The sequence below is a fragment of the Podarcis pityusensis genome (genome assembly GCF_964106645.2).
Source record: "Podarcis pityusensis genome assembly, contig: HAP1_SCAFFOLD_81, whole genome shotgun sequence".
In the NCBI taxonomy this organism is placed as follows: Eukaryota; Metazoa; Chordata; class Lepidosauria; order Squamata; family Lacertidae; genus Podarcis; species Podarcis pityusensis.
Window position 1 is genome coordinate 113,768 of NW_028293277.1, and position 25,407 is coordinate 139,174.

At 45.9% G+C, this 25,407-nt stretch overlaps 1 protein-coding gene across 1 annotated transcript in view; it reads right to left on the bottom strand.

Annotated features, from left to right (window-relative positions):
• Positions 1–25,407, bottom strand: part of LOC308469140 (maestro heat-like repeat family member 5) — a 103,488-nt gene that overhangs the window by 46,046 nt on the left and 32,035 nt on the right. Inside the window, exons 5-15 of the mRNA XM_081024479.1 lie at positions 17,906–18,022; positions 16,441–16,551; positions 13,869–14,009; positions 12,716–12,835; positions 11,948–12,021; positions 11,720–11,855; positions 10,891–10,986; positions 9,966–10,070; positions 4,509–4,644; positions 3,504–3,625; positions 2,276–2,425 (exon numbers count right to left, since the gene is read on the bottom strand). Coding sequence (XP_080880605.1) covers positions 2,276–2,425; positions 3,504–3,625; positions 4,509–4,644; positions 9,966–10,070; positions 10,891–10,986; positions 11,720–11,855; positions 11,948–12,021; positions 12,716–12,835; positions 13,869–14,009; positions 16,441–16,551; positions 17,906–18,022 — 1,308 coding nt within the window. The remainder of the gene's footprint in view (positions 1–2,275; positions 2,426–3,503; positions 3,626–4,508; positions 4,645–9,965; positions 10,071–10,890; positions 10,987–11,719; positions 11,856–11,947; positions 12,022–12,715; positions 12,836–13,868; positions 14,010–16,440; positions 16,552–17,905; positions 18,023–25,407) is intronic.

Genomic DNA, 25,407 nt, shown 5'->3' on the forward strand with positions numbered 1-25,407 from the left:
TGTCCCATACTACGCTCATCTTTGTACCCTTGTTGCAATTATCAACAAAGTATTCAGCTAGTTTCTTTTGTGCTTTTCCTACAATTTACTGGTCGTCCAAAAGATAACCCTTAATTTTCCATCTAAATGTTCTTTCTTCAAAGCCTTTTAGTTCCAATTTTATTGGATTATGATCTGAGATTACTTTAGATTGTATTTCAACTTGTAGTATTCTTGGAGTCAGTTCATTCGAAACCCATATTTGATCTATTCTTGACATTGACTGGTTCGATTCAGAAAATATGTAAATTGTTTCTCCACTTTTGTTCCTTTGGTGGTGAGAGAGGTTGGGGTTGGCCTAGGGTGTGGTTGTTTGTTTGTGATTGGCTGTGATGATCTTTGTTTTCGTGTGAGAGTGGGGTGGGTGGGTGTTTTGGATCAGGTTAGCCATATTGATTTGTATGCTGTTGGTGGATTATTGTCATTGTCTTGTTGGGCTGTGTACGTGATAAAGGGGAGCCATACCGGGGTGAAGGCGTCTTCTTCTGTTTGTCCCTGTGTCAGTTTCAGTTTATTGGTTAATTTTTCTAGTAGGGCTGTTTCCCATACTATTTGGTACCATTGGTCCAGGCTTACTCCTGACAAGTCTCTCCAGTGTCTGGTTATGGTGTTTCTGGCTGCTGAAAGTAGGTGGGTTATGAGTTCTTTGTGGTGTAAGTGGGCATTGTTGTCTTGGAAGATGTTTAGTAGGGCCAATTCTGGGGTGATGTCTAATACTTGCTTGGTTATTTTACATATTTCTCGTATGGCTGTTGTCCAGAATAGTTGGATTTTGGGGCACTCCCACCACATGTGGAGGTATGTGCCTGTGGAGGTGCACCCTCTCCAGCATTTTGGTGAGGTTCCTGGGCATATTAGCGTTAGTTTTCTTGGTCTTAGGTACCACCTGTAGGTGGGTTTCAGAGTGAGTTCTTTTCATTGATATGGATTTAAAGGGGGGTTTAGATCACATTCTGATCCATTGAGTGGGGTTAATCTCATAGCCTATGTCATTCTCCCATTGTTTTTTGATTGCGTCTAGGGGGTTTGTGGGATTTTGGAGTAGTATTTTGTATATTGCGGATACCATCCCTTTACTGTTTCCCTTTGTTGTTAGGAGGAGGTTTTCAAAGGTTATCAGGGGCCTAGTTGCTGCTGATTTTATTGTTGGATTGTTTAAGAGGGCATGTAATTGGTGTTGTGTTAACCAGGGCATTTGGGTGTCTTCTAGTTTGTCTTGTATTTCTTGTGTTGACAAAGGTTTGTTATTTTTACAGAAGTCTATTGGGCGATATAAGCCTTTGGTTTGCCAGGTTTTTATCTGGAGGTTTTGTGCTGCATGGTGGAATAATGGGTGGTAGGGCAGGGGGATTAGTGGGGATGGGGTTGGTATTTTCAATTATGTCCCTCTCTAGGTGTACCCATTGTTTTGTCTCATCTTCTAGTATATATGGGATTATATGGAGTATTTGGCTGGCAATGTAATATGCTTCCATGTTGGGGATTCCCCATCCTCCTTCTGAGGTGGGGAGGTGCAGGTATTTGGGGCTTATTTTTGGTTTTTTATGTGAGAAGATAAAAGAGTGTAGTTTTCTCTGCCATCTGCGGAGTAGTGTTGGGGGAATCCAGATTGGGAGGGTTTGGAATAAGTAGGTTAGTTTTGGGAGGGTGATCATTTTGATCATAGCAAAGTTTTATTAATTGACCTCAGTGTTGCCCATATTGTGTTTCCTTTGCACTGAAATGAACAGGGTGGAATAATGTAATTAAAATACTGCCAAAGCAGACAGGGAGATGAAAAACAGGGTGGTTGATTTTTGGAAGCCGAACTGCAGCAGGATGGAAACAGAGGCTCGAGCCACAGACACGGAAATTGAAGAAGAAGAAGAAGAGTTTGGATTTGATATCCCGCTTTATCACTACCCGAAGGAGTCTCAAAGCGGCTAACATTCTCCTTTCCCTTCCTCCCCCACAACAAACACTCTATGAGGTGAGTGGGGCTGAGAGACTTCAGAGAAGTGTGACTGGCCCAAGGTCACCCAGCAGCTGCATGTGGAGGAGCGGGGAAGCGAACCCGGTTCCCCAGATTACGAGACTACCGCTCTTAACCACTACACCACACTGGCTCTTCTTACTTCCCACACAATGCCTTCTAAGAAGCTAGAAAGAATTAGCTAGAAAGAAGCTAATTCTAAGTCCGAAGAGAATGTTTAATTTAGAGGAAACCTGCTCCCCCTGCCTCCGTTTTGAGCCTTACGTCTTCCATTTCCATGCCGCATTCCTCAAGGAAGGACCTTAGGAGCTTTCCTGCAGCCTGAGAGACGGCTCTGTCTTCCACTGTCAGGTTGTCAATCGCCTTCAGCACGACTTCGTTGATCTGGCTGGGCGTGAGGTGCTCCCCAAAAGCCTGGCACAAAGAAGAAAGAAGAGGGAGTTTTCTTCTGCTCCACACTCTGACCACGTTTCAGTAGTCCAAGCGTGCCTTCACAAACCAAGTGAAAGACATCTCCACTCTGCCTTGAGAGGGTTGAACTAAGTGACCCCCGCGTCCCTTCCAACTCTACAATTCGGTGATTCTATTTATGTGTTTATTTAAGTAGCTGAAATATTTTACAACAAACAAAACTAAAAGTCAGGTGACGCCTTGCTATTTTCGATCCACATCTTAAATTGGTTATGACATTGGAACATGAAGAGGTTCAATCTAAAATCAGACTAGAAAATTTAAAAAAAAATTCTCGCAGGAACAGAGAGGGTGAATAATAGTGGCTATCTGTTATATAACCAATGCCAAACAGACTGGGTGGGAACCTGCCGGCTGTGGGTTTAGTTCTTAATATACAACAAAAACACCCACCACAAGGTTGGCATAGTTCATTGGCTTGGCAGTGCCTTGTGAAAGATGCACCGAATGAGTCAACTTTTCCTATTCTTTTTCCACCCTGAGGAGCCCAAGGTGGCAATGCATGGTTCTCTCTCCTCCCCGTTTTAGTCTCATGAGATAGGTTAGACTGAGAGACTGTGACTGACTCGCGAGTTTCAGGGCTGAGTGGGGATCTGAACCCTAGGTCTCCCAGCACCTGGTAGAATTTCAATAAGTAGAATTCTGCACGCAGTTTAGGCTACCGGGCACTTGTCTTGGAGCAATTTATTCTAATACAATGCATTTCTGAATGTTATTTACACTAATAGCTCACGCATGTATTTTTTTACACACTGTTTGGCATTGCGAAATTCAAAGACATGTGAATTTCAAAGGCGGGTTGTGTTTCAGTTCTCCTATTGTTTCTGAAAGCCTCGATTTGATAGCTTTGGCTTCCAGTGTGAACTGCTCTGAATCTCTCCCTCATCCCTAGAAGGCGTGGGCTGCCTGAGGGCAGGCTGAAGTTGGTGGGGCAGGGCCCCATTGGCCCGAATGAGCAAATCTTTGCTAACTGGGAGTGGCTGCGGTCTTAGCAATGAAGAGTACAAAAAGCCACCCCTACCTTGGCCACTTTTGCGATGTTGTAGTGGAAGAGGGAGGGCCCAGGGATGAAGAAGTCTTCTCGGACCCATCTGACCATGTTGCCTTTCTTATTTTTATTCCTCCTCTTCTCCAGTTCCTTACCTAAGCAGGGTCGGGTTTTGGAATATGCATGCAAAAGAACCCAGCATTAGTGCTCCCTGCTCAAAACCTCCAGTTTTCCCACTGGGACCAACAAAAACAATTATCAATTTCACCTCAAAAATTATAATTCAGAACTGGGAAAAAGGTTCAGAAGGGGGCAACCAAAAGGACTGGGGTGCTTGTGGAGCTGGTTGCAGCATTTGGGGGGGGGGGTTCTGTTTAGAAAAACGGCGAGGAAGAGGAGACACAATGTATGGCATGGAGAAAGTGGAGAGAGAAAGCTTTCTCTCTCACCGTCAGAACATGAGAACAACTGGACCTCCAATGAAACTGAAGTTTCAGGATGGTCCTTCTTCTTGCAGTGCACAGCTAAACTCTGGAACTCCCTGCCACAGGAGGCACTGATGGCCACGGACCAAGATGGCTTTCAAAGAAGATGAGGCAAATTCATGGAAGAGAAGGCTACCCATGGCTATTAGCCAGGATGGCTATGCTCTGCCTCCATGGTCAGAGGCAGCAAAGTACAGGAGTAGAAAGAGCTTGAATTCTGCTTGCTGGATTCCCACAGGCATCTGGTCAACCCTTGTGGGAACAGGATGCTGGACTGGGCTGGGCCACTGGTCAGGTCCAGAAGGCTTTTCTGATGTTCTTCAGCAGTGAATCCCTCCCCCAAGACTGCCCTCTCGTCTCTGGCCAACAGGGTGTTGGCGTTAGGCCAGTGCTGGCACGAATTCTGGCCCTCCTGAACTCCCTGATCAACCCCAGCAGCAGCCAGCATGGGCAACACTCAGGGATGATGGGAGTTGGAGCAGCCTCTGGAGGGCTACAGATCTCCCACCCTGCAGCTTACAAGAAACAAGCCATTTCCCAGCATCGCCCTCACCCATTTTGGCTATCATGATGTAATGGAGATGGTACAAGGCCTCCGCTGACTGCAGGCCAATCTCCTTCACGTTGTCTGTGAGGTGAATGGACAAGAGCGCCACCAGCTGCCCAAGAAGGGGGAAATCCTGGGATACCTAGGAGGTGGAGAGAGAGAGATGCACAGTCAGCCCTCGTCCCACAGAGCCCAGCAAGAGAAAACCGTCTGGCATGCTTTCAGTCGGCAAAGGTGGCAGAGGGGCGCAGGGCAAGAGAGCTGTGCTTAGGTGGCCCACGCTAGGCTTGCCCCAGGGCTTTTTCCCCAGCCAGAACTCACTGGAACTCAGTTCTGGCTGTTGAATGGTTGAATGTTGAATGGCTGTGCCAGCATTTGGGTGTAGTATATAAGGAGCAGCACCTAGCTCTCCCATTACCCTGGGGGATGGGTTGGTGGTTGGGTCTGGTTTGTTGTTGATGTATTTAGTGTATAAGGAGTTTTTGTTTTTGTTATTAAAACCTTGTTTAAGTACTTTTTGAGTTCCTTTTTAATGCATGGTCTCCCCAGCAAGCTCTCTGCAGTGCTACTATACTGCAAATAGCTAACTTCTTTGGTTATGGGCCCAGCTGCTGAGTGGATGACTGCATATTTTTTGACTCTGAGAAAGGTTTGAAAACTCCTTCTCCTGTTAGTGTAGTTTCTGTGGGTCTGGAAGAGTTCCAGAATGGTTGACCAGGTTCCAGAAGCCGAGAAGGCTCTGGTGTTCCCACAGCTAACAGATGAGAACTATAGTTTATGGTCTTTTCGGGTGGAGGCGCTTTTGACCTCTAGAGAAGTATGGACCTATGTAACTGATGACCCTCCTAACCCTGTAACTAATGCTTGGTCGAAAGGAGATGCAAAAGCCAGGGCAATAATTAATTTGGCAGTCAGCGACCAGCAAGTAGTCTATATAAGAAATAAGAAAACTGCCAAAGAAATGTGGGACAGTCTTGCAGCAGTGCATATTAGAAAAGAGTCAGCGTCTGCATTGACGTTTTTCAAGCAGCTGTACCAGACCAAGTTGCAGCCTGGTGGTGATTTGGCAGCACACTTGAGACGTCCGGAGGCAATACGCTGCAAATTAATTCAAAGGGACATGGAGATACCGGATATTCAGTATGTTTTTTATCATTCTTTGTTCCCTTAATGAGGACTTTGATGGTGTAGCTAGCCAGATATCTGCCGTTCCACCAGCACAATTAACTGTGGAAGGGGTAACGGCAAGATTAATGGGCGAGTTGGATAGAAGGGAGGCTTGTGCCATAAGCACTCCTATTTCCAGAAACAACGAGGAACGCCATATGCAAACTTGTGGTGATACGACTGCATTTAAAGCTGCAAAGCGTTATTGGTTCTGCAATAAGCAGGGACATTTTGCAAAGGACTGCAGATCCAAAAGAAAGCAAAGTACTCCCAAGTCTGTTTCTGTTCATCAGTCACGGTCGTCAGCCCAGCAGCCGACATCGTACCATAAAGACAGAAACGAGCCACGAGCTTTTCATGCTCGGACTACAGATCGTAAAAGAATTAAAGGTGCCAAGTGGAAGTCTTTTATTGTGGACTCAGGAGCATCTCAGCACATTTGCAATGATCGAAGCTTGTTTATTTCTTTTAAAGAGGAAATTGGTAATGTACATTTAGCCAATTCACAAGTCTTGCAGTCGCTTGGCAGGGGTACTATTAAACTTGACTCTTTAAACATTACGATAGCGAACTGCATTTACTGCCCGTCAGTGGACAATTTATTGTCAGTAAGATGTTTTGCTTGTCAAGGCATAACTGTGCGTTTCTTAAAGTCAATGTGTGAGTTTTTCGATGGGAACAAACGTCTATTGTATGCCCAGGACTCTGATGGTTTATATAGACTGTATTTTCGCACCTACTCCCAATCGCCTATAAATTGCAGAGCAGCACAGTCAAGCCAGGGGTTGAGGAATGTAAGGCCACATTCCGGGTGTGCCCATGAAGCACACAGAATTCTGGGACATCTGAATTTTGCTGATGTAATTAAGACAAAGAATATTATTAATGGCCTAAACTTAAAACCATGTAAATTCTTTATGCAATGTCTATCCTGTTGCAAGAATAACATTAAGGTTGCACTCAAGGGTAGGTGCTCAGATAGGAAAGTAACTGAGCCATTTGAGCGTGTACATTGTGATTTAGTTGGGCCACTCCCACCATCATTAGGAGGTTCTAAGTACTGGCTTACCCTGATAGACCAGTATAGTAGATATTGTTGGACTTATGCAATAGCTGAGAAGTCCCAAGCATTTGAGAAGTACAGAGCTTTTTGCAACTGGGTAAAAACGCATTTTAACAAACCAATTAAGAACCTGTTTACTGACCGGGGTGGGGAATTTGTTTCTGAGGATTTTGAGAATTTCCTGGAAGCGCAGGGGACTACTCATGAGTTATCTTGCCCCCCAAGTCCCTGGCAAAATGGGCTTGTTGAAGTTGTGCAGCGTGACCTGCAGGCAGGGGTTAAAACTTATCTGCACAATGCTAATCTGCCCAAAGTCTTTTGGGCTGAAGCGCTCAATGCCTTTTGTTACGTTAGAAATCGCAGTTATCATTCTGGTTTAGATGTCACCCCTGTTGGGATACTGCCAGGGAGACAAAGGCCATCATGCCCCCACGTCGACTCCGGACGATCCATCAACCTCCCGCAGGAACGCAGTATCAGTCAATTAGCGACACAAGCCTCAGAAACAGCTTTCCACATTCAAGGACTTGTGCACTACCTTTGCAGAGTTCGCACAATGAAAGATGCACTCAGGAGAGCATTATTTACAACTTTATTCAGCGTTGGTCAGAACAAAGAAAAAACATGACTGCTTGCCTGCGTGTTCAGGCACAGAGAGAGAAACAAAAGCTATGTACAAAACATAAACTTCCTGTGAGCCGGAAGTACGCAGACTGTGACTCAAACAACAGCCTGCTCCCTGTTTAAGGTGGAACGGAAATATCCTAACAACCCCCTATAATAATAATAATAATTTATTATTTGTACCCCGCCCATCTGGCTGGGTTTCCCCAGCCACTCTGGGCGGCTTCCATAGAAACAAAAAATACAGTAAAATATCACAGATTAAAAGCTTCCCTGAACAGGGCTGCCTTAAGATGCCTTCTAAATGTCAGGTAGTTATTTATTGCTTTGACATCTGATGGGAGGGCGTTCCACAGGGCGGGCGCCACTACCGAGAAGGCCCTCTGCCTGGTTCCCTGTAGCTTTGCTTCTCGCAATGAGGGAACCGCCAGAAGGCCCTCGGCGCTGGACCTCAGCGTCCGGGCAGAACGATGGGGGTGGAGACGCTCCTTCAGGTATATGAGAAGCTGTTTAAAAAACACCCTAATCTGAAATACCTACGCATTTGGGATTCAGATGTAATTATGCATTATCCCGCTAAGCAGAAATTGGGTGAGCGTAGTGTTCAGGGAAAATTAATGGGCTACCAGCAGGGGGCGTACAGAATTTACATACCAGCAACTGGCAAATTTCATATTACCAGAAGCATGATACAAACTGTAAATTGGAATGGCGTTGCTGTTTTCCAAGATACTAACGGTATAAATGACACTGAGGAAGAAGAGGAAGCAGCAGCAGCAGCAGCAGCAGGAAATGGTGCTTCTGAATTAATGGAACAAGACAAAAAGCCTGTTGAATCTGATAATTTGTTTGCTGATTTAAAGTCACAGGCACCCGAGGGGAGCTTAGATTCTCTTGAGTTTTCTGACTGTGAGCTTAGCCTACAGGCACCTCTTCAGTCTGACAATGATGATTTACAACCTGAAACTAGTAGTTCACTTAGTCCCATTAAGTCTGAGGAGTCTGACTCTCCTTCCGGACTGAGACGTTCAGATAGAAAGAGACAGAAGCCACAACGTTTTGCAGATGAACATTTAAATACTGTGTATGCCAATAAGGCGGTTTTTGAGCTAAAAAGCTACAATGATGTTCAGAATTTACCTAAGCACCAAGCTGTAAATTGGTATAAAGCTATCAACTCTGAGATAGCTTCTTTAAAAGAGCATAACACCTGGTCTCTTGTACCACAAACCCCAGATATGAGACTTATTGATTCAAAATGGGTTTAAGAAAATGCAAATGGGAAGGAAACGCCTATGGTGTGTGGTTTCACCTTTACAGGTGAAGATAAGCCATTTCCTAACAAAACTTTGTATCGTTCTGCTATAGGCAAGCTAAATTTCATTCAAAGAATCTCAAGACCAGATATAACTTATGCCTTTCACTTTCTGGCAAAATTTGTGGAAAAGCCCACTACGCAATGTTTCTCTGCTCTTAAGAGAGTGGTAGTGTACCTTAAACATACCAAACATTATAGGTTGCAGTTTACATCATGTATTGACAAAGGTTTTGAAATTTTCTGCGATGCATCTCATGCAGTGGAACAAAATAATTGCAGGGATGTGTCTGGTATGGTGTTTTGTTATAACGGTTGTCCATTTGAATGGAAGTCCCAGACACAAACCATTATTTGTCTCTCCACAACAGAGAGTGAATTATGTGCATGCGTTCAGGCCACTCGTGATGTGGAATGGTATCTGCAAGTATTTGCAGACCTACAGATGAAAGTAACACTACCAGTAAGAGTTTACCTTGATTCCCAGAGCGGACTCGCTATCCTGTGTTCAGAGACCAATGCCCAGCGCACTAGAGTCTTAAGGTTACGTTTACAGTTTGTAAAGAAACTAATTGCTGACGAAATGATTGTATTTCAATATGTTCCAGGTGACAATCAAATTGCAGACATTTTTACTAAAGCACTTCCAAAGGTTACTCATGAAAGACATGTACAAAATATGCTTTATGATTTTGTTCCACAATGATGAACTGCAGGGGAAATGTTGAATGGTTTCTTTAAATGTAAAGGTTCATCATTGTTCCACCCGATGTGTATGTCTTTAAGGGGCCAGAGCAAAATAACGAGACCCAGCTTTACAGCTGTGAAACACAGCAGGTGCTGGGTTGTATTGATTAAGCTGTGTCAGCATTTGGGTGTAGTATATAAGGAGCATCACCTAGCTCTTCCGTTACCCTGGGGGATGGGTTGGTGGTTGGGCCTGGTTTGTTGTTGGTGTATTTAGTGTATAAGGAGTTTTTGTTTTTGTTATTAAAACCTTGTTTAGTTATTTTTGAGTCCCTTTTTAACGCATGGTCTCCCCAGCAAGCTCTCTGCAGTGCTACTATACTGCAAATAGCTAACACTGGCACCTCTCAGGTGGGCGCTATTGCCATTATAAGAGAATGAGGGAGGTGAGTTCATGGTGAGTCCTGGCACCTCTTTTTCTAGAAAAATAGCACTGGCTGGCACCTTCCCTTGGGATGGCCATGCCATACAGCTTTCATCTAGTTCACACCTGAACTTTCCAATGCAATACGATTTGAAATTGCAGCATTAAGCCTTGGTCACTCACATCAAAGTCCAAATGCTCGGAGACATATTTCATGAGTACGTTGGTGGTCTTGACTGCTCTTTGCCTCTCACTGATTTTTGTGGAGTCAATCCAGCCATTTGTGTGCTGTGAGAGAGAAATCATTGTCATCACATGGAAGGACAACCCTTAATCCAGGTTTGCAAATTCACAAAGCTTCATAGAGGGGACAAATTGCAAAAAGGGGTTGTTTTGTAAAGGAGAAAGTTTGCTGCAATTTGTTTATTATTATTATTATTATTATTATTATTATTAATACCCCACCTCTTTCCCAGACAGGGTCTCGAGGCAGCTTACAAACAAAACAAGAACAACTAAAGACACAGAAAAAAGAAGCCATTAAAAAAAAAGCATTAGTAGAATTAGATATTAATTGGCTCTTGGGTTGCTTTTGTTTTATTATGCATTTTCTGTTCTGGTTTTGTATTTTTATGTTGTGAACCGCCCTGCAATCTGTCATTTGTGTGTTTGTGTGTGTGATAATTACAACAATACAACATACACCTCACCACAGCCATAGCAATGGAATGCAGGAAGCATCCTTAGACCAAGCCCAGCCATTGATCCACAGGTACTGAGGACTGGCAGTTGGCCCTTTGGGCTTTCAGACAGAGAGCCTTTTCCCAGCCCCACCTGGAGATGCTGAGGACTGAACCGGGGACCTTGGGCATGCAAGACAGATGCTCTGCCCCGAGCCACAGCCCTTCCCCATACGCCATCAGCAGAGGACATATCTTGTGTGCCTTGCACAAGCATTGCTAGCAGAACAGAGGCCCACTTGACCATCAGCACCCACAACCAGCGAGTTGGCCACAGATGCCCCCCGTGCAATCATTTCAAGAGGGTCTGTCCTCCGGCATGGGAGCTGCTGGTTCCCCCTGCTCTGACACCTTGGGGGCTCCCTTACCACTAATATCTCCTGCAGCGTCTCCAGAGAGGGGGCCTCCGACAGCAAGCTGGTGAGCATGTTGAGCCAGATGTAGATGGTCTCTTGATAACAGTCCTGGAAGGAGAAAAGCAAAAGCACTTAGAAGCTGAAGACTCCCATGGAAATCCCATATGCTCTGGAGCCTTCTAGTCCAAATTCGTAACAAAGCTTATGCAGGGGTTCAAGCACGGCACACAAAGAGTCATAAACATCAAACGTTTCTTGATGTATGTAAGGTTACAGGTCATGCGATATAAAGATACAGGACTCCACACTGGGCTCAACTTCCTTGGGGTGTTCCAAGGCGGAGGGCCGCCTTGGTGGTGGGGCCCACCCCGTGGAACACCCTCCTATCAGATGTCAGAGAGATACATCATTATACTTCCGTCTGAAGACATCTGAAGGCAGCCCTGCATAGGGAAGTTTTAAATATTTGATGTCTGGCTGTGTTTTAATTTGTTGGAAGCCGCCCAGAGTGGCTAGACTAACCCAGTCAGATGGGCAGCATATAAACAAACAAGCAAACAAATAAAATTAAATGCAGCGTAGGAGGGAGGCATGAGAGTCACAAAATGCAGGCATGCAGGAATCATTTGTGGATGCATTCTAGCCAAAGGTGAAATGCAATAAATATGGAAACATGATTGAAATCAAAAATATACACCCAAAGTCTCTGGTTGTTACATCATTGTGATGGGTCAAGTGTCTCGGGCAGCATTCTTTGCAGCTTACACGGCTCAGACTCTTTGCCCTCAAATCCTTTAACCTGGCAACCCCATTTTCCTCCAGAAGCAGAAGGTCCAGTCACCTGGCTCTGTGTTGCTGGCACAGAGCTCCCGGCTTTGACCTTCGTAACCTGCAATGATGGCAATTGGAAGACCTTTCTGATTGTTTTCTGTAGCAACTGAGACCGGAGCAGGGGGTCCATGCGTGGTCTCAAGGCACTGAAAAGAGAAAGAAGGGGAGAGGAAAGGATCAGCACCCAGCAGTCCATAAACCTGGTGAAGAAATATGTACTGTGTCTGGCCGTACTTACGTCATGCGAATGATAGTTTCCATCGCCTGGTGTAGGATGGTGAGCGATGCCATCGGCTCCTCTTTGATAACCTCCTGTGGTGGGGAAGCACACAGCATGTCAGGGAACTGGAGGCGCCATCCCTGCCACCACCACACCAAGCCCTGAGTTGTGCTCTCTATCCAGCCCACTTGACAACTTCTTTGCAATTGGCAAGTGGGTCCTCCTAGAGGAGAAGAGTGGGCTTCCTGGATCTGGGAATAAGATCCCTTTTTCTCCTGGGCAGAGCTCTACTGCATAAGAACGGCATAAGATCAGTCTTCTGGACCAGGCCAAGGGCCCATCTAGTCCAGCATCCTCACAGCATTCTCACAGTGGCCAACCAGACGTCTGTGAGAAACCAGGGAGCAGACCATGAGCCCAAGAGCCCTCTCCCTGCCTGTGGCTTCCAGCAACTATATTCAGAAACATTGCTTTCTTCCTCTGTGGAGGTAGAACATAGCAATCATGGCTGGGAGCCATCGACAGCCCTCTCCTCCTGGGAGAACCTAGCCTCTTTTACTTAGGCGCTGGTGACAGCCTGCTGAGGTTGCCACAATGTAGGGCTGCCTTTCAAGAGGGTTTGGAAACTTGAGCTGGAGCAGAACGTGACCACCAGAAATGGTTTGGGGCCAGATGGTCAGAACATGCAACCCAGAGCTAGACCTACACAGCTATTTTTAAGAAAAAACGCTCTGAAAAGAAACCCCAGGACATTCCCCCTCTTTTTTTCTTTTTCTTTTTCCTCACTATGATGCAGAAGGTGAGCTCCTCTTTGTGGGGGAAGGTGACATATCCCGCAATCGATTGCACAAGCGCCTTGGTTGTTAGAGTTGCTGCCTTCATAAAGCTCTTCTTCAAAGCCTCGTTCTGAAATGAGAAGGGATTTTATAAAATTGAGTTTGAATCAAAATCACAAGGAAACATAAAGCCACACTGACCCTAACCCTAATTCTAATCCTTACCCTAACACTAACCCAATCCAAAAATTAACCCTAACCCAGAAATGGTCTTGTTAGATAGTTAAATTCATGTTAAATTGCTGTTTTAGGGTTTCTTTTAAAAAAGTCTGGAAAGAATTAATCCATTTTGCATTACTTTCTATGGGAAAGCATGCCTTGGTTTGGAACACTTTGGTTTCAGAATGGATCAAGTTTGAGAACCAAGGTACCACTGTAATGCCCCATCTGGTCCTAAGGGTGGAGCCAGTATACACCCCAGTCTACAACCCTTCGGTGGATGAAGCCAAAGACCCTGCCCTAGGGCACAGTCTGAAGGCATGTGGTGCAAGGACCTTGACGGAGCTCAGGAGGTCTGCTCAGTGCCTGGATGGTGACCACGGGGGAAATGGTTGCACACCTCCTGGCTCCTGGAGTCATATGACAGGAGAAAGGCAGGATATACCATATTTTTTCGTGTATAAGACACCCCCTATTAGGGGGGACTCCAAATTAAGAAAATGGGGGGGAGGATTGCCCAAGTTGCTGAGCTTTTGGGGGGGAGGATTACCCACAGTTGTTCAGCTATTTGGGGGGAGGGGATTCCAAAAATTGCTCACCCGCTGGACCTATGCTGCCACTCACACACGTCGCAAAACCCACCTATTGTCTGTCCCTCGCCGGCAGAAACCGCCAATCGCCTTCCCAATTTCCGCAGTGACAGCCAGTCAACACCACCCCTTGCCGCAGCCACTAATAACACGCACAATAGCCACTGACTATCTCCGGCTTGCAGCGGCAACCAAACCCACGTCCCCCCTATGCACTATCTGTGTATAAGATGACCCTCATTTTTAAACATCATTTTTTAATAATAATAAAAAACACCTTGTCTTATACACGGAAAAGTATGGTATAGCTGAGAGAACAAACAACAGGAGTCCGTGTGATAATCAGAGCCATACCTTCCTGCTGTTCTGGAATTGGAAGAGGAGCTCCTCTGTGATGAGGTCTATAAAAAAGGGGAGCTCATCCTGCCGTGCCCCGAATGCCATTTGCCCGCAGCAAAGGATGACGGTGATACTGGCATTGGTCTCGCTAGTATTCTGGAGGGAAAGGATGGGGAAAGTGAGTTTGGGAACCTTAAGTGCAATTGGAGACAAATCACCATTTAGTTGGGACCTTTTAGCAGCTGGGAAAATATTAGTAGTCAGTAAGTTGTTGTGCGAAAGGTGGAGGGCACAAGGAGAAGGGGACAACAGAGGACGAGATGGCTGGACAGTGTTCTCGAAGCTACCAGCATGAGTTTGACCAAACTGTGGGAGGCAGTGGAAGACAGGAGTGCCTGGCGTGCTCTGGTCCAGGGGGTCACAAAGAGTCGGACACGACTAAACGACTAAGCAACAACAACAAGTTGTTGTGCAGACTTACAAATTTTGTATTTTTTTTTCCTCCAGGAAACTCAAACTGCTGGCAAGCCAGGGCTCCCCCACCCTATATATGTGCATCAGGTTCTTCCTGCCTAAATGTAGAGCCTGACATTTGACCCTATTGAATTTCATTTTGTTAGTTTGGGCCCAGTTATCCAATCTGTTAAGGTTATCTTGAATCCCGATTCTGTCTTCTGTGGCATTGGCTACCCTTCCCAGTTTGGTGTCATCTGCAAATTTGATGAGCATCCCCTCAATTCCTTCATCCAAGTCATTTATTTTTAAAAAACGTGAAACAACAACGGGCCCAAGACAGAACCCTGTGACACCCCACTGGTCACTTTTTCCCCAGGATGACGAGGAACCATGAAGGTGTTCTCTTTGGGTTCGGTCAGTCAACCAGGGAGAAAGTGCAGGACAGTGTAGGGTAGACTGACCACTGGTGCTCTTTTCCATGGGAGCTGCTTTTTTAAAATTAAAATGAACCGGGTGGATCTGCTCATCTTCTCCATAGTGAGGGTTGGGAAATTTCCTTGGTCATTTCCCAACTCACAGCAAAAATCCAGGGGTACCACACTCCTGGGTTTCATTTCTCTTGGATGGCAGAGCACAAGAGAGTTCAGGGCTGCGTTCAGATGTAACAATAAACCAGAGGGCATCAACATAGGTTGGCCTCTAGCTCCCATCAGCCTCAGCCAGCATGGCCAGTGGTCAGGAAGGATGGGAGTTGCAGTCTGTAGCATCTGAAGGGCCCCATTTTGGTTACCTCTGTGATAAACTATGGTTTATTATTGTGTGAATGAGCCTTGGACTCATCGGCTCCTGCTCCCTTCTCCTCTAGCACAGTTGCAAAACGGAGACCAGAAGCTTGAGGGAAGTTAACTGAAAGTGGAAGGAAAAGGTTCTGATCCCCTTCCAGCTGGGTTGGAGAATTGGAGAGTTGGGGGCACATGACCCCAAGGCCCCCTCAGGTTATGGAAGTGTTAGATCCGCACGCAGTTACTATGCCTTTGTAATAATTTGCTTAATTGATAAATATATGGAGATGAACACAGAGAGTGACACTCAACTATGCTTTGCTTCAAGTAGACCTGTCGAAATGAATGGGCCTAACTTAGTCAACTTCATTAAATTCAATGGGTCTACTCTAGAACATAGTTGAATGGGGCCAGCAGGCACCCCCGTAAGCAGAAGAACCCTTGCACGAGAGCAACTTGGGCAGCTGCCCTGCCCCGGGATGCAGCTGAAACCTCTCCCCTCTTTCTCTCTGCCTCTCCCAGCCTGCCGACTGCCTTCTCTCTTGGATTCTGCTCCCTCCCCTCAGTTGGAGAGGTGTCCCCTCTTCCAAACTCTAAGACGGTTTTCATTCAAAGCTTTCTGACAGCAGAACACTCTCCCTTGGGAGGTTGTGGACTCTCCTTCGTTGGAGGTTGGATGGCCATCTCTCAGGGATGCTTGAGCTGAGATTCCTGCATTGGAGGGGGTTGGACTAGATGACGTTTGGGGTCCCCCATTAGCTTCCACTATTGAAGAAATGCCAACCAACCATCTGACAACCAACCTAAAAACAGGGGTCAGTGTACTTTTGTATTGCGTGTACTCTGGGGATGACCAATGGTTTCTAACTATTCCGTTTGACTGACTGAGTGAGCCAAGGGATCAGACCAGATCTAGGATCTGGAGCCACAGAGACAGGACTGCTGGAGCCCACTTCAGAAGGATGACTGAGACATACCCACAGAGGAAGTTGTCTGGCTTCCATACTGAGCATACTGAGAGGATGAGCAGATCTAAGTGCCTTTTTGGACTGGTAAGGATCCCATCCCTTGAAAAAGAGCATATTTGGAAATGGGGCAGGATTCGTTCTTTTCCAACGCAGCTCTGTTTTCCTAGATCAGAGGAACCCAGAGGCTGCTTCACATGCTTTGGTGTGGATGTAAATAGCCGCTAAGGATCCAATCTGCCAGGACCTTCGTCTAACCATTGGCCATGCTGTCAGGGGCTGATGGGAGTTCCACATCAAAACACACGGATGGGGAAGGGGCACCAGGCTGGGGGTGGCTGACCTACACTCTTGCTATGCTCCTTCCTCACTTCACACCCTTACCTCAGACGTCTCAGTCTTCCTTGCAATGGCTGCGCGGCCAAAATCCCGCACTGCCATCAGCACCTGGGAAATATGGGTGCTTGAAGCCACACCGATAGCCTCAGAAATTCCCTAGGGAGAATGAGGCACGCCAAACATGTCGTTTTCTTGATTGCAATTAGTGATAATAATAATAATAATAAATTTTATTTATATCCCGCCCTCCCCAGCCAAAGCCGGGCTCAGGGCGGCTAACAACAATAAAATAGTACAACATTCTAAAAACATTTCATTATAAAAATTAATTAAAATCAATTAAAATGAAATTGATGGCAACCATTAAGCTATGGAGGATAAATGTGATTCTGTAAGCAGATTGCTGCAAAATGTGGGGAACCAAATTTAAGAGTGGGGAAATGAGACACTTAGAGAACCAATTTGAACAGATCCTTTCATCCCGGATAATAATAGGGGTGGTTTGAAGAACGATATTTCTGTGGATTCTGATGTCAACTGACCAGACCACACCTCCCAGACTCATGTGCAGCTTGCAATGCAAGGATGCCTTGCATTCTGACATTTTCGAATTTTGTGATACAGTTCTTGGCTTCATTAAACACCCAACTACATTAAAATGCATCATTTATACACTGGAAGTATTTGTAATCCACCCCTCACCCAAAGGCGCCAGAGCAGAAATATGCACCATCTAAACCAGGGTGCTCCAATTTCTCATACCAAGTGGGCCACAAGAGTAGTTCAGCACAGAACCTGTGGGCCGCACACTGACTTGTCATGTGGGAGAGGAGAGCAAGGCCAACATTTGACACACACGCCCCAGCCTGCATGCTGCCTTCCCAAAGGTAGGCAGGTGAGGCGCTGGGTTTTGGGAAGGAGGCACGAGGCTCTGGTGGGACCTAGCGCCTTCCCACCTTCTTGCCAAAGGTGGGAAAGAGCTAACTGAGGACTCTAGGACCCTGACAGATCATACCTGCCTCCTTCCCCAAGCCCAGCACCTCCTTACCCAGCTTTGGGAAGGCGGTGCAAGGCCTACAGGTGTGTAGGGGTGCCTCCAAGGTTGCTGAGGGCTGCCAAGAAAGGCATTGAGGGCCACTTGTTGGCTGCTCTGATCGAACCCAAAACTAATCTGCCCCAGATATGTTGAATGCTGAAAAGCAGTTCCTCCTGTAAGAGGCTTTGAGGGGGTGACCGGGTGGGCAGGAGCAGAGACCAATCCGGAAATCAGGACAGAGGGCTGGTGGGGTCTGTGGGGTAATGTCAGGGACTGGCTGGATGAGTAAGAGTGGGGGACCCTGGATTGTGGTGGTGGGACACTGGGGAGCAGCCTGGGGAGGTGCTTGAAGCAGGAGGGTTCAGAAGGAGGAGGCTCTTCCAGGACACGGCTGGAGGTGGAGAGTCTCCGTGTGAGCACAGTCCCAGTCCCACTGGCTCTCCTCCCCCCCTGACATCCCACACATTCACTCACCTCTCTGTCTGCTTCCTCTTCGAGAGGCAACCTCAGGAGTAAGTGCAGGTACAGGTGGACTGTCTCTGCATTCCTGGAATCCCGCAGCTTGAGTCCATAATATCTATAGAGGGCATTCTAAGGGTTGGGGAAGGTTTGGGTGAGTCACAGGGAGGAGACCCCACCAGCTACATCAACTGCTTTTGGAAAACCAAAGAATTTCAATTTTACCGTCTGAAAATGTCGGGTAATACTAAATAATAATAATAGATTGCAAGTACTAGGCAATTGTTTTAATGATTTGTATGCAATTTTACACATCTTCTGAATTCCCAAGTCATGTTACAACTCTTTAAAGGTAAAGGTAAAAGGACCCCTGACAATTAAGTCCAGTCGCAAACGACTCTGGGGTTGCGGTGCTCATCTCGCTTTAAGGCCGAGGGAGCCAGCATTTGTCCGCTTCTGCAGACAGTTTTTCCAGGTCATGTGGCCAGCATGACTAAGCCGCTTCTGGCGAAACCAGAGCAGCACACGGAAATGCCGTTCGCCTTCCAGCCGGAGCAGTACTGGCTTCGGCTGGGGAGGGATTGGATATGAATTATTATTATTATTATTATTATTATTATTATTATTTACTTGCACTATGTGCTTTTGAACTGCTAGGTGGGCAGGAGCTGGGACTGAACAACGGGAGCGCACCCCATCGCAGGGATTCGAACCGCCGACCTTCCAATCGGCAAGAAGTTGACAAGTTCAGCATGTCCTAATTGCTCTGCCTCCACTGTTGGAGGCAGGAATGCTTCTGAATACCAGTTGCTGGAAACCACAGGAAGGGGAGAGGGCTCTGTGTTCGAATTCTGCTTTCCAGTTTCCCATGGGCATCTGGTTGGCCACTGTGAGATAAGGATGCTGGACTGTGCAGGCTGCTGGTCTAACCCAGCAGCCTCGTCTTTCATTCTCATGACACACTTTTGTCCTAGATACACTGACCCTAGGCTCTTCCCGCTTTTTAAGAGAACTAATACCTGCACCCGCAGCCTCTTACGGGTTTCCCCACCCTCCCCCCATGACTGAAATTGGGAGAGGGTGTTCTCTTTTGTGGCACCCCACAGTAATGTGATTGGCTGTCACCGGTTTAAAAGGGAAGCCTGTCCAATAGTGGTGGAGTGGTGTAGATGAGTGTGGAGTCTTCTTTTGCCTCAAGGCGCAGGTACTCTGTCTGATTATATGAACTGCTTCTGTAGATATTTGTATATATATTTAGCTCACAATAATAAATACTGCACTAAAGAACCTAGGACTCTGAGCTTTCTGCTAAAAGCGCCGCGAGGAATTCGTGACAGGGTTATGGGCCCAGCACACTTCCGCTGCGCATGAGTACAGGTGGCAGTTATCTAGCCGTGGGTGCTGGAGGGGAGCTGCAGGGATGGAGCAGTCCAGAGCTGGCGTGTTGCTGGAGAAGCTGACGGCCACAAACTACAGGATCTGGTCAGTCCGCATGCAACACTTCCTCAAGCGTGAGGGCCTGTGGAAAGTGGTGGAAGATCCACCACAGCCCCCTGAGGAGGATGAAAAGGATGAGAAAGCCTTGGCTACGATCATCCTTGGAGTGGACGACAGCCAGCTAGTCTACGTAGCTGATAAGGTGACGGCAAGTGAGGCGTGGAATGCGCTCAAGGCTGTCCATGTGCGAGAGACAGCTGGCTCGCTGATAACACCTGTGAAGAGATCCAAGATTTAGAACCTCAAAGCCAAAGTGAGAGCATTTGGGTCAAAATTAAGGGAGAGAAGAATAACAGAGACCTCATTGTGGGAGTTTACTATAGATCCCCAAGCCAAACGGAGGACATAGATGATGCCTTCCTGGAACAGATGGCCAAGCATGCAAAAGGAAGGGAGATAGTAGTAATGGGGGACTTCAATTACCCGGATATTTGTTGGATGTCAAACTCAGCCAAGAGCATAAGGTCAAACAGATTCCTCACTGGCCTTGCAGACAACTTCATTGTCCAGAAAGTGGGAGAAGCAACAAGAGGAACAGCCATTTTAGATCTGGTCCTAACCAGTGTTGATGACCTGGTTAGTGGGGTAGAAGTGGAAGGATCATTAGGCGCGAGTGATCATGCTCTTCTGAAGTTTACTATACAGCGGAAAGGAGCAGCCAAGCATACTAGGACTCAATTTCTTGACTTTAAGAAAGCCGACTTCATAAAACTTAGGGAAGTGCTGGGTGAGATCCCATGGACAGTAATACTAAAAGGAAAGGGAGTTCATGATGGCTGGGAGTTTGTTAAGAGGGAGATAGTAAAAGCACAACTTCAGGCAATACCAATGAGACGGAAACATGGAAGGTGCCTAAAGAAGCCAGGGTGGCTATCTAAAGAACTTTTAACTGAGTTAAGATTAAAAAAGGATGTGTACAAAAAATGGAAAAGGGGGGAAACCACCAAAGAGGAATTCAAACAAATAGCCAGCACATGTAGACACAAAGTCAGAAAAGCTAAAGCACAGAATGAACTCAGGCTTGCTAGAGAGGTTAAAAGCAACAAAAAAGGCTTTTATGGGTATGTCCGTAGCAAAAGGAAGAACAAAGAAACAGTGGGGTCACTCAGAAGAAGAAGAAGAGTTTGGATTTGATATCCCCCTTTATCACTCCCCTAAGGAGTCTCAAAGCGGCTCACAATCTCCTTTCCCTTCCTCCCCCACAACAAACACTCTGTGAGGAGAGTGGGGCTGAGAGACTTCAAAGAAGTGTGACTAGCCCAAGGTCACCCAGCAGCTGCAGGTGGAGGAGCGGAGACGCGAACCCAGTTCCCCAGATTACGAGACTACCGCTCTTGGGGACACAGAAAGGGCTGAACTCCTCAATGCCTTCTTTGCCTCAGTCTTCTCTGATAAAGAAAACAATGCCCGACCTGAAGAATTTGGAGCAAATGATTCCGTAGAGGAAACACAGCCCAGAATAACTAAGGAGATAGTACAAGAATACTTGGCTAGTTTAGATGTGTTCAAGTCTCCAGGGCCAGACGAACGGCATCCAAGAGTATTAAAAGAACTGGCAGATGTGATCTCAGAACCACTAGCAGTCATCTTTGAGAATTCCTGGAGAACAGGCGAAGTCCCGGCAGACTGGAGGAGGGCAAATGTTGTCCCTATTTTCAAAAAGGGGGAAAGAGAGGACCCAAATAATTACCGCCCAGTCAGTCTGACATCAATACCAGGGAAGATTCTGGAGCAGATCATTAAGCAAACAGTCTGTGAGCACCTAGAAAGGAATGCTGTGATCACCAATAGTCAGCATGGATTTCTGAAAAATAAGTCATGTCAGACTAACCTGATCTCGTTTTTTGACAGAATTACAAGCCTGGTAGATGAAGGGAACACAGTGGATGTAGCCTACCTTGATTTCAGCAAGGCATTTGACAAGGTGCCCCATGATATTCTTGTAAAGAAGCTGGTAAAATGCGGTCTTGACTATGCTACCACTCAGTGGATTTGTAACTGGCTGACTGACCGAACCCAAAGGGTGCTCATCAATGGTTCCTCTTCATCCTGGAGAAGAGTGACTAGTGGGGTGCCACAGGGTTCTGTCTTGGGCCCGGTCTTATTCAACATCTTTATCAACGACTTGGATGATGGACTCAAGGGCATCCTGATCAAATTTGCAGATGACACCAAATTGGAGGGGTGGCTAACACCCCAGAGGACAGGATCACACTTCAAAACGACCTTGACAGATTAGAGAGCTGGGCCAAAACAAACAAGATGAATTTGCTGACTGGGAACAGTTGTGGACCACAGGTATGAAATTTACGGCATGTAATGCCTTAAGAGAAAATATTATGAAAATGATATACAGGTGGTACATAACCCCAGTCAAGCTTGCAAAAATCTATCATGTGCCTGATAATAAATGTTGGAAATGTAAAGAAACTGAAGGTACATTTTTTCACCTTTGGTGGACGTGCCCAAAGATTAAGGCTTTCTGGGAGATGATATATAATGAACTAAAAAAGGTATTTAAATATACCTTCTTGAAGAAACCAGAGGCCTTTCTCCTGGGCATAGTCGGCCAATCGGTGTTAAAAAAGGACAGAACTTTCTTTATGTATGCTACAACAGCAGCAAGAATACTCATTGCAAAGCATTGGAAGACACAAGATTTACCCACACTGGAGGAATGGCAGATGAAATTAATGGACTATATGGAATTGGCAGAAATGACTGGCAGAATCCGTGACCAGGGAGAAGAGTCGGTGGAAGAAGATTGGAAGAAATTTAAAGACTATTTACAGAAATATTGTAAAATTAATGAATGTTAGAATGATGTTGGATTGAAGTTAAGTGGTTTCTAGCTGTATAGGTACAAAAGAATATGGAAAAATTGGTTTTTAATATGTAAAAATCTAACGTTACAATATATCAAGACTAAGGATTAGGATTAGGAGGGAAAGGAATTGTTGGATTAACAAATTGAATTGGAATACAAAAGAGGGAGGTATGAGGAGGTCTGGGAAACAAGTAAACGTAAAAGAAGTGAGGAAAAGATGGAATTGTTTTTAACTGTTTTTTCTTTTTTTTTCTACTTTGTATTTTTCCTTTTTATTGTTAATTTTTTTTATTAATGTGATTTTTTCCCCCTTTGAAACTTTAATAAATATTATTTTTTTAAAAAAATGAGAGCAGTACATGTGAAAAGGATCTAGGAGTCTTGGTTGACCACAAACTTGACATGAGCCAACAGTGTGACTGGGCTGCATCAATAGGAGTATAGCATCTAGATCAAGGGAAGTAATAGTGCCACTGTCTTCTGCTCTGGTCAGACCTCACCTGGAGTACTGTGTCCAGTTCTGGGCACCACAGTTCAGGAAGGACATTGACAAACTGGAACGTGTCCAGAGGAGGGCAACCAAAATGGTCAAAGGCCTGGAAACGATGCCTTATGAGGAACGGCTAAGGGAGCTGGGCATGTTTAGCCTGGAGAAGAGGAGGTTAAGGGGTGATATGATAGCCATGTTCAAATATAGAAAAGGATGTCACATAGAGGAGGGAGAAAGGTTGTTTTCTGCTGCTCCAGAGAAGCGGACACGGAGCAATGGATCCAAACTACAAGAAAGAAGATTCCACCTAAACATTAGGAACAACTTCCTGACAGTAAGAGCTGTTCGACAGTGGAATTTGCTGCCAAGGAGTGTGGTGGAGTCTCCTTCTTTGGAGGTCTTTAAGCAGAGGCTTGACAACCATATGTCAGGAGTGCTCTGATGGTGTTTCCTGCTTGGCAGGGGGTTGGACTCGATGGCCCTTGTGGTCTCTTTCAACTCTATGATTCTATGAACACTGACCAGGAGAACATACTGGTGTCGGAAGACACTGGGGGACTCCCTGGTGAACCACCTAAAATTCCTAACAGGCTGTTTCCAGGAGCTAGTCTTAAGAGGGAGGCCTGTGGGGGAAGAGGACAAAGTCTTTATAGTCCTGAGTTCCCTTGATGACAGCTATGATATGCTGGTCAATTCCCTTGAGTCGGTAGAGACTGATAAGCTGACTCTGGAATACATTACCAGACGGTTGTATGCAGAGGAGGACAGGCGTTCAGAGCGAAAGATGACCTCAGCCCAGCTGTTGGAGCATCCCAGAGGGAACAACAGCCGGGAAGAGCAGAGGTGTTGGGAGCCGGAGAAACAGCCAGGAGGAGCTGCTGCAGACCAGCCGGTGGTCAACAAGGTAAAAAGGTGTTTTTGCTGCAAGTCCAGTGAACATCTGCTTTGGGACTGCCCGAGGAAACAACAAAAACAGCAGATGCAAAGGAGGCAGCAGAGAGAGTCTACCGCTTGGGTGTCTGCAGATGGCCAAGAAAATGAAGAGCTGTGGGTTCTGGACAGCAGAGCTTCTCAAACTTTTTGTAAAAGAAAAGCATTGCTAACTGATGCTAGGGCTTCAAACAAAACCATGTAAGTCTTGCTACAGGCCAGAAAGCTAATGTAGTCTGTGAGGGGGAGATTGTGTTCCCACAGCTGGGACACACATTCAGGAATATGTTGTGTGTGCCTAGTTTGCAAAACAATCTCCTGAGTATTCCTGACTTGGCAAAAGCAGGCTTTGAAGTAAACTTTGTAGGAGATCAGTGCCAGATAAAGCAAAATGGGGCAGTATTGGCAAATGCTAACCTTAGAACTAATATGTATGTACTGCAGTGTGAGTCTAAGGTTGTGAATGTGCAAAATGTCCCGACCCATGGTATGTGTATTCATCTGCTGCACAGGGGTCTGGCTCGTGCCAGCTTTAAGGTGCTGATCAAAACATTGGAGTTGGGGGGGCGATGAAAAACATTAAAAGTTGTGATAATTACTTAGACTGCAATATCTGCAAGGAGGTTAAAAGCAGGACTTGCCCAGTAGCAAGAGCAAGCCAGAGAGAAACAAAAAAACCACTGGAGTTGGTTCATGCTGATGTAACTGGTCCTTTTCCACCAAGTGTCTCCCATAACAAGTATTGTTTGATCCTAGTGGATGACTATTCTAGATTTGGCTGGGTCTATCCATTAAAGCAAAAATCTGATGTTGCCCAAACTTTGAAGTTCTGGGTAAGAAGGATAGAAAGGCAACTTGGCCAAAAGGTGTGCTCTATTCAGACAGACAGGGGAGGAGAATTTATGGCAAGCTCCCTAAGAAACTGGTTGCGATCCCAAGGGATTAAACATAGGCTTACCAATGTGGCGACTCCTCGGGAGAATGGAGTAGCAGAGCGTAGGGGAGGTGTCTTGCAGACACAAATGAAAGCATTGTTAGCAGATGCAAATCTTCCAATTAAGTACTGGGCTGAGAGTATTAAGACAGCGAATTATATTGGAAATTGTTTGTGGTCAAGGGTACTAGATGACATACCCTATAAGATTCTCTATAACAAAAGTCCCAGTTTGCAACATTTGAGAATCTTTTGGACAAAGGCATGGGTTGACATACCTGTAAAAAAAACCGAAGAAAAGGTGGGGAAAGGCCACAGCAGTTGCTATTTCTTGGGTATGAAAGCAGTACGAAAGCCTACAGGTTTGAAGATGATAAAAATCTTTTGAGTTATAGTCGGTCAGCCAGCTTTAATGAGCAAAGAAATTGGCCCAAGATACATGCTAACCTGCTGCCAGAAAAAGTTTTACTGCCGAGCGTAACTGATAAGGCCATTGAAAGAAAGCTAAGAATTGGCAGCTCTCCCAGAGAAATTGAAAGGGAGGAGGTAAAGACTGAACATTTTTCTCCAGCTGCTAGGATGGAGCGGGGGGGTGGGGGAGAAAGTGCAACAGGGACAGGAGGAGATAAATCTCCAGAGTCAATCCACCCCAAAAGCAGCCCTGAAGGTAGCCCAAGGGGTGAGATTAATGAACCAAGGAGGTCTGAAAGAAGTAATAAAGGCCAACCTCCAGCCCGTTATGGGTTCCCAGCCACCATAAACCAGGTTTGTGTAACTGAGCCAGCAAACTTTGAAGAACTGCAAGAGTTACCTACTCTAGAGAAAGAGGTGTGGTTAAA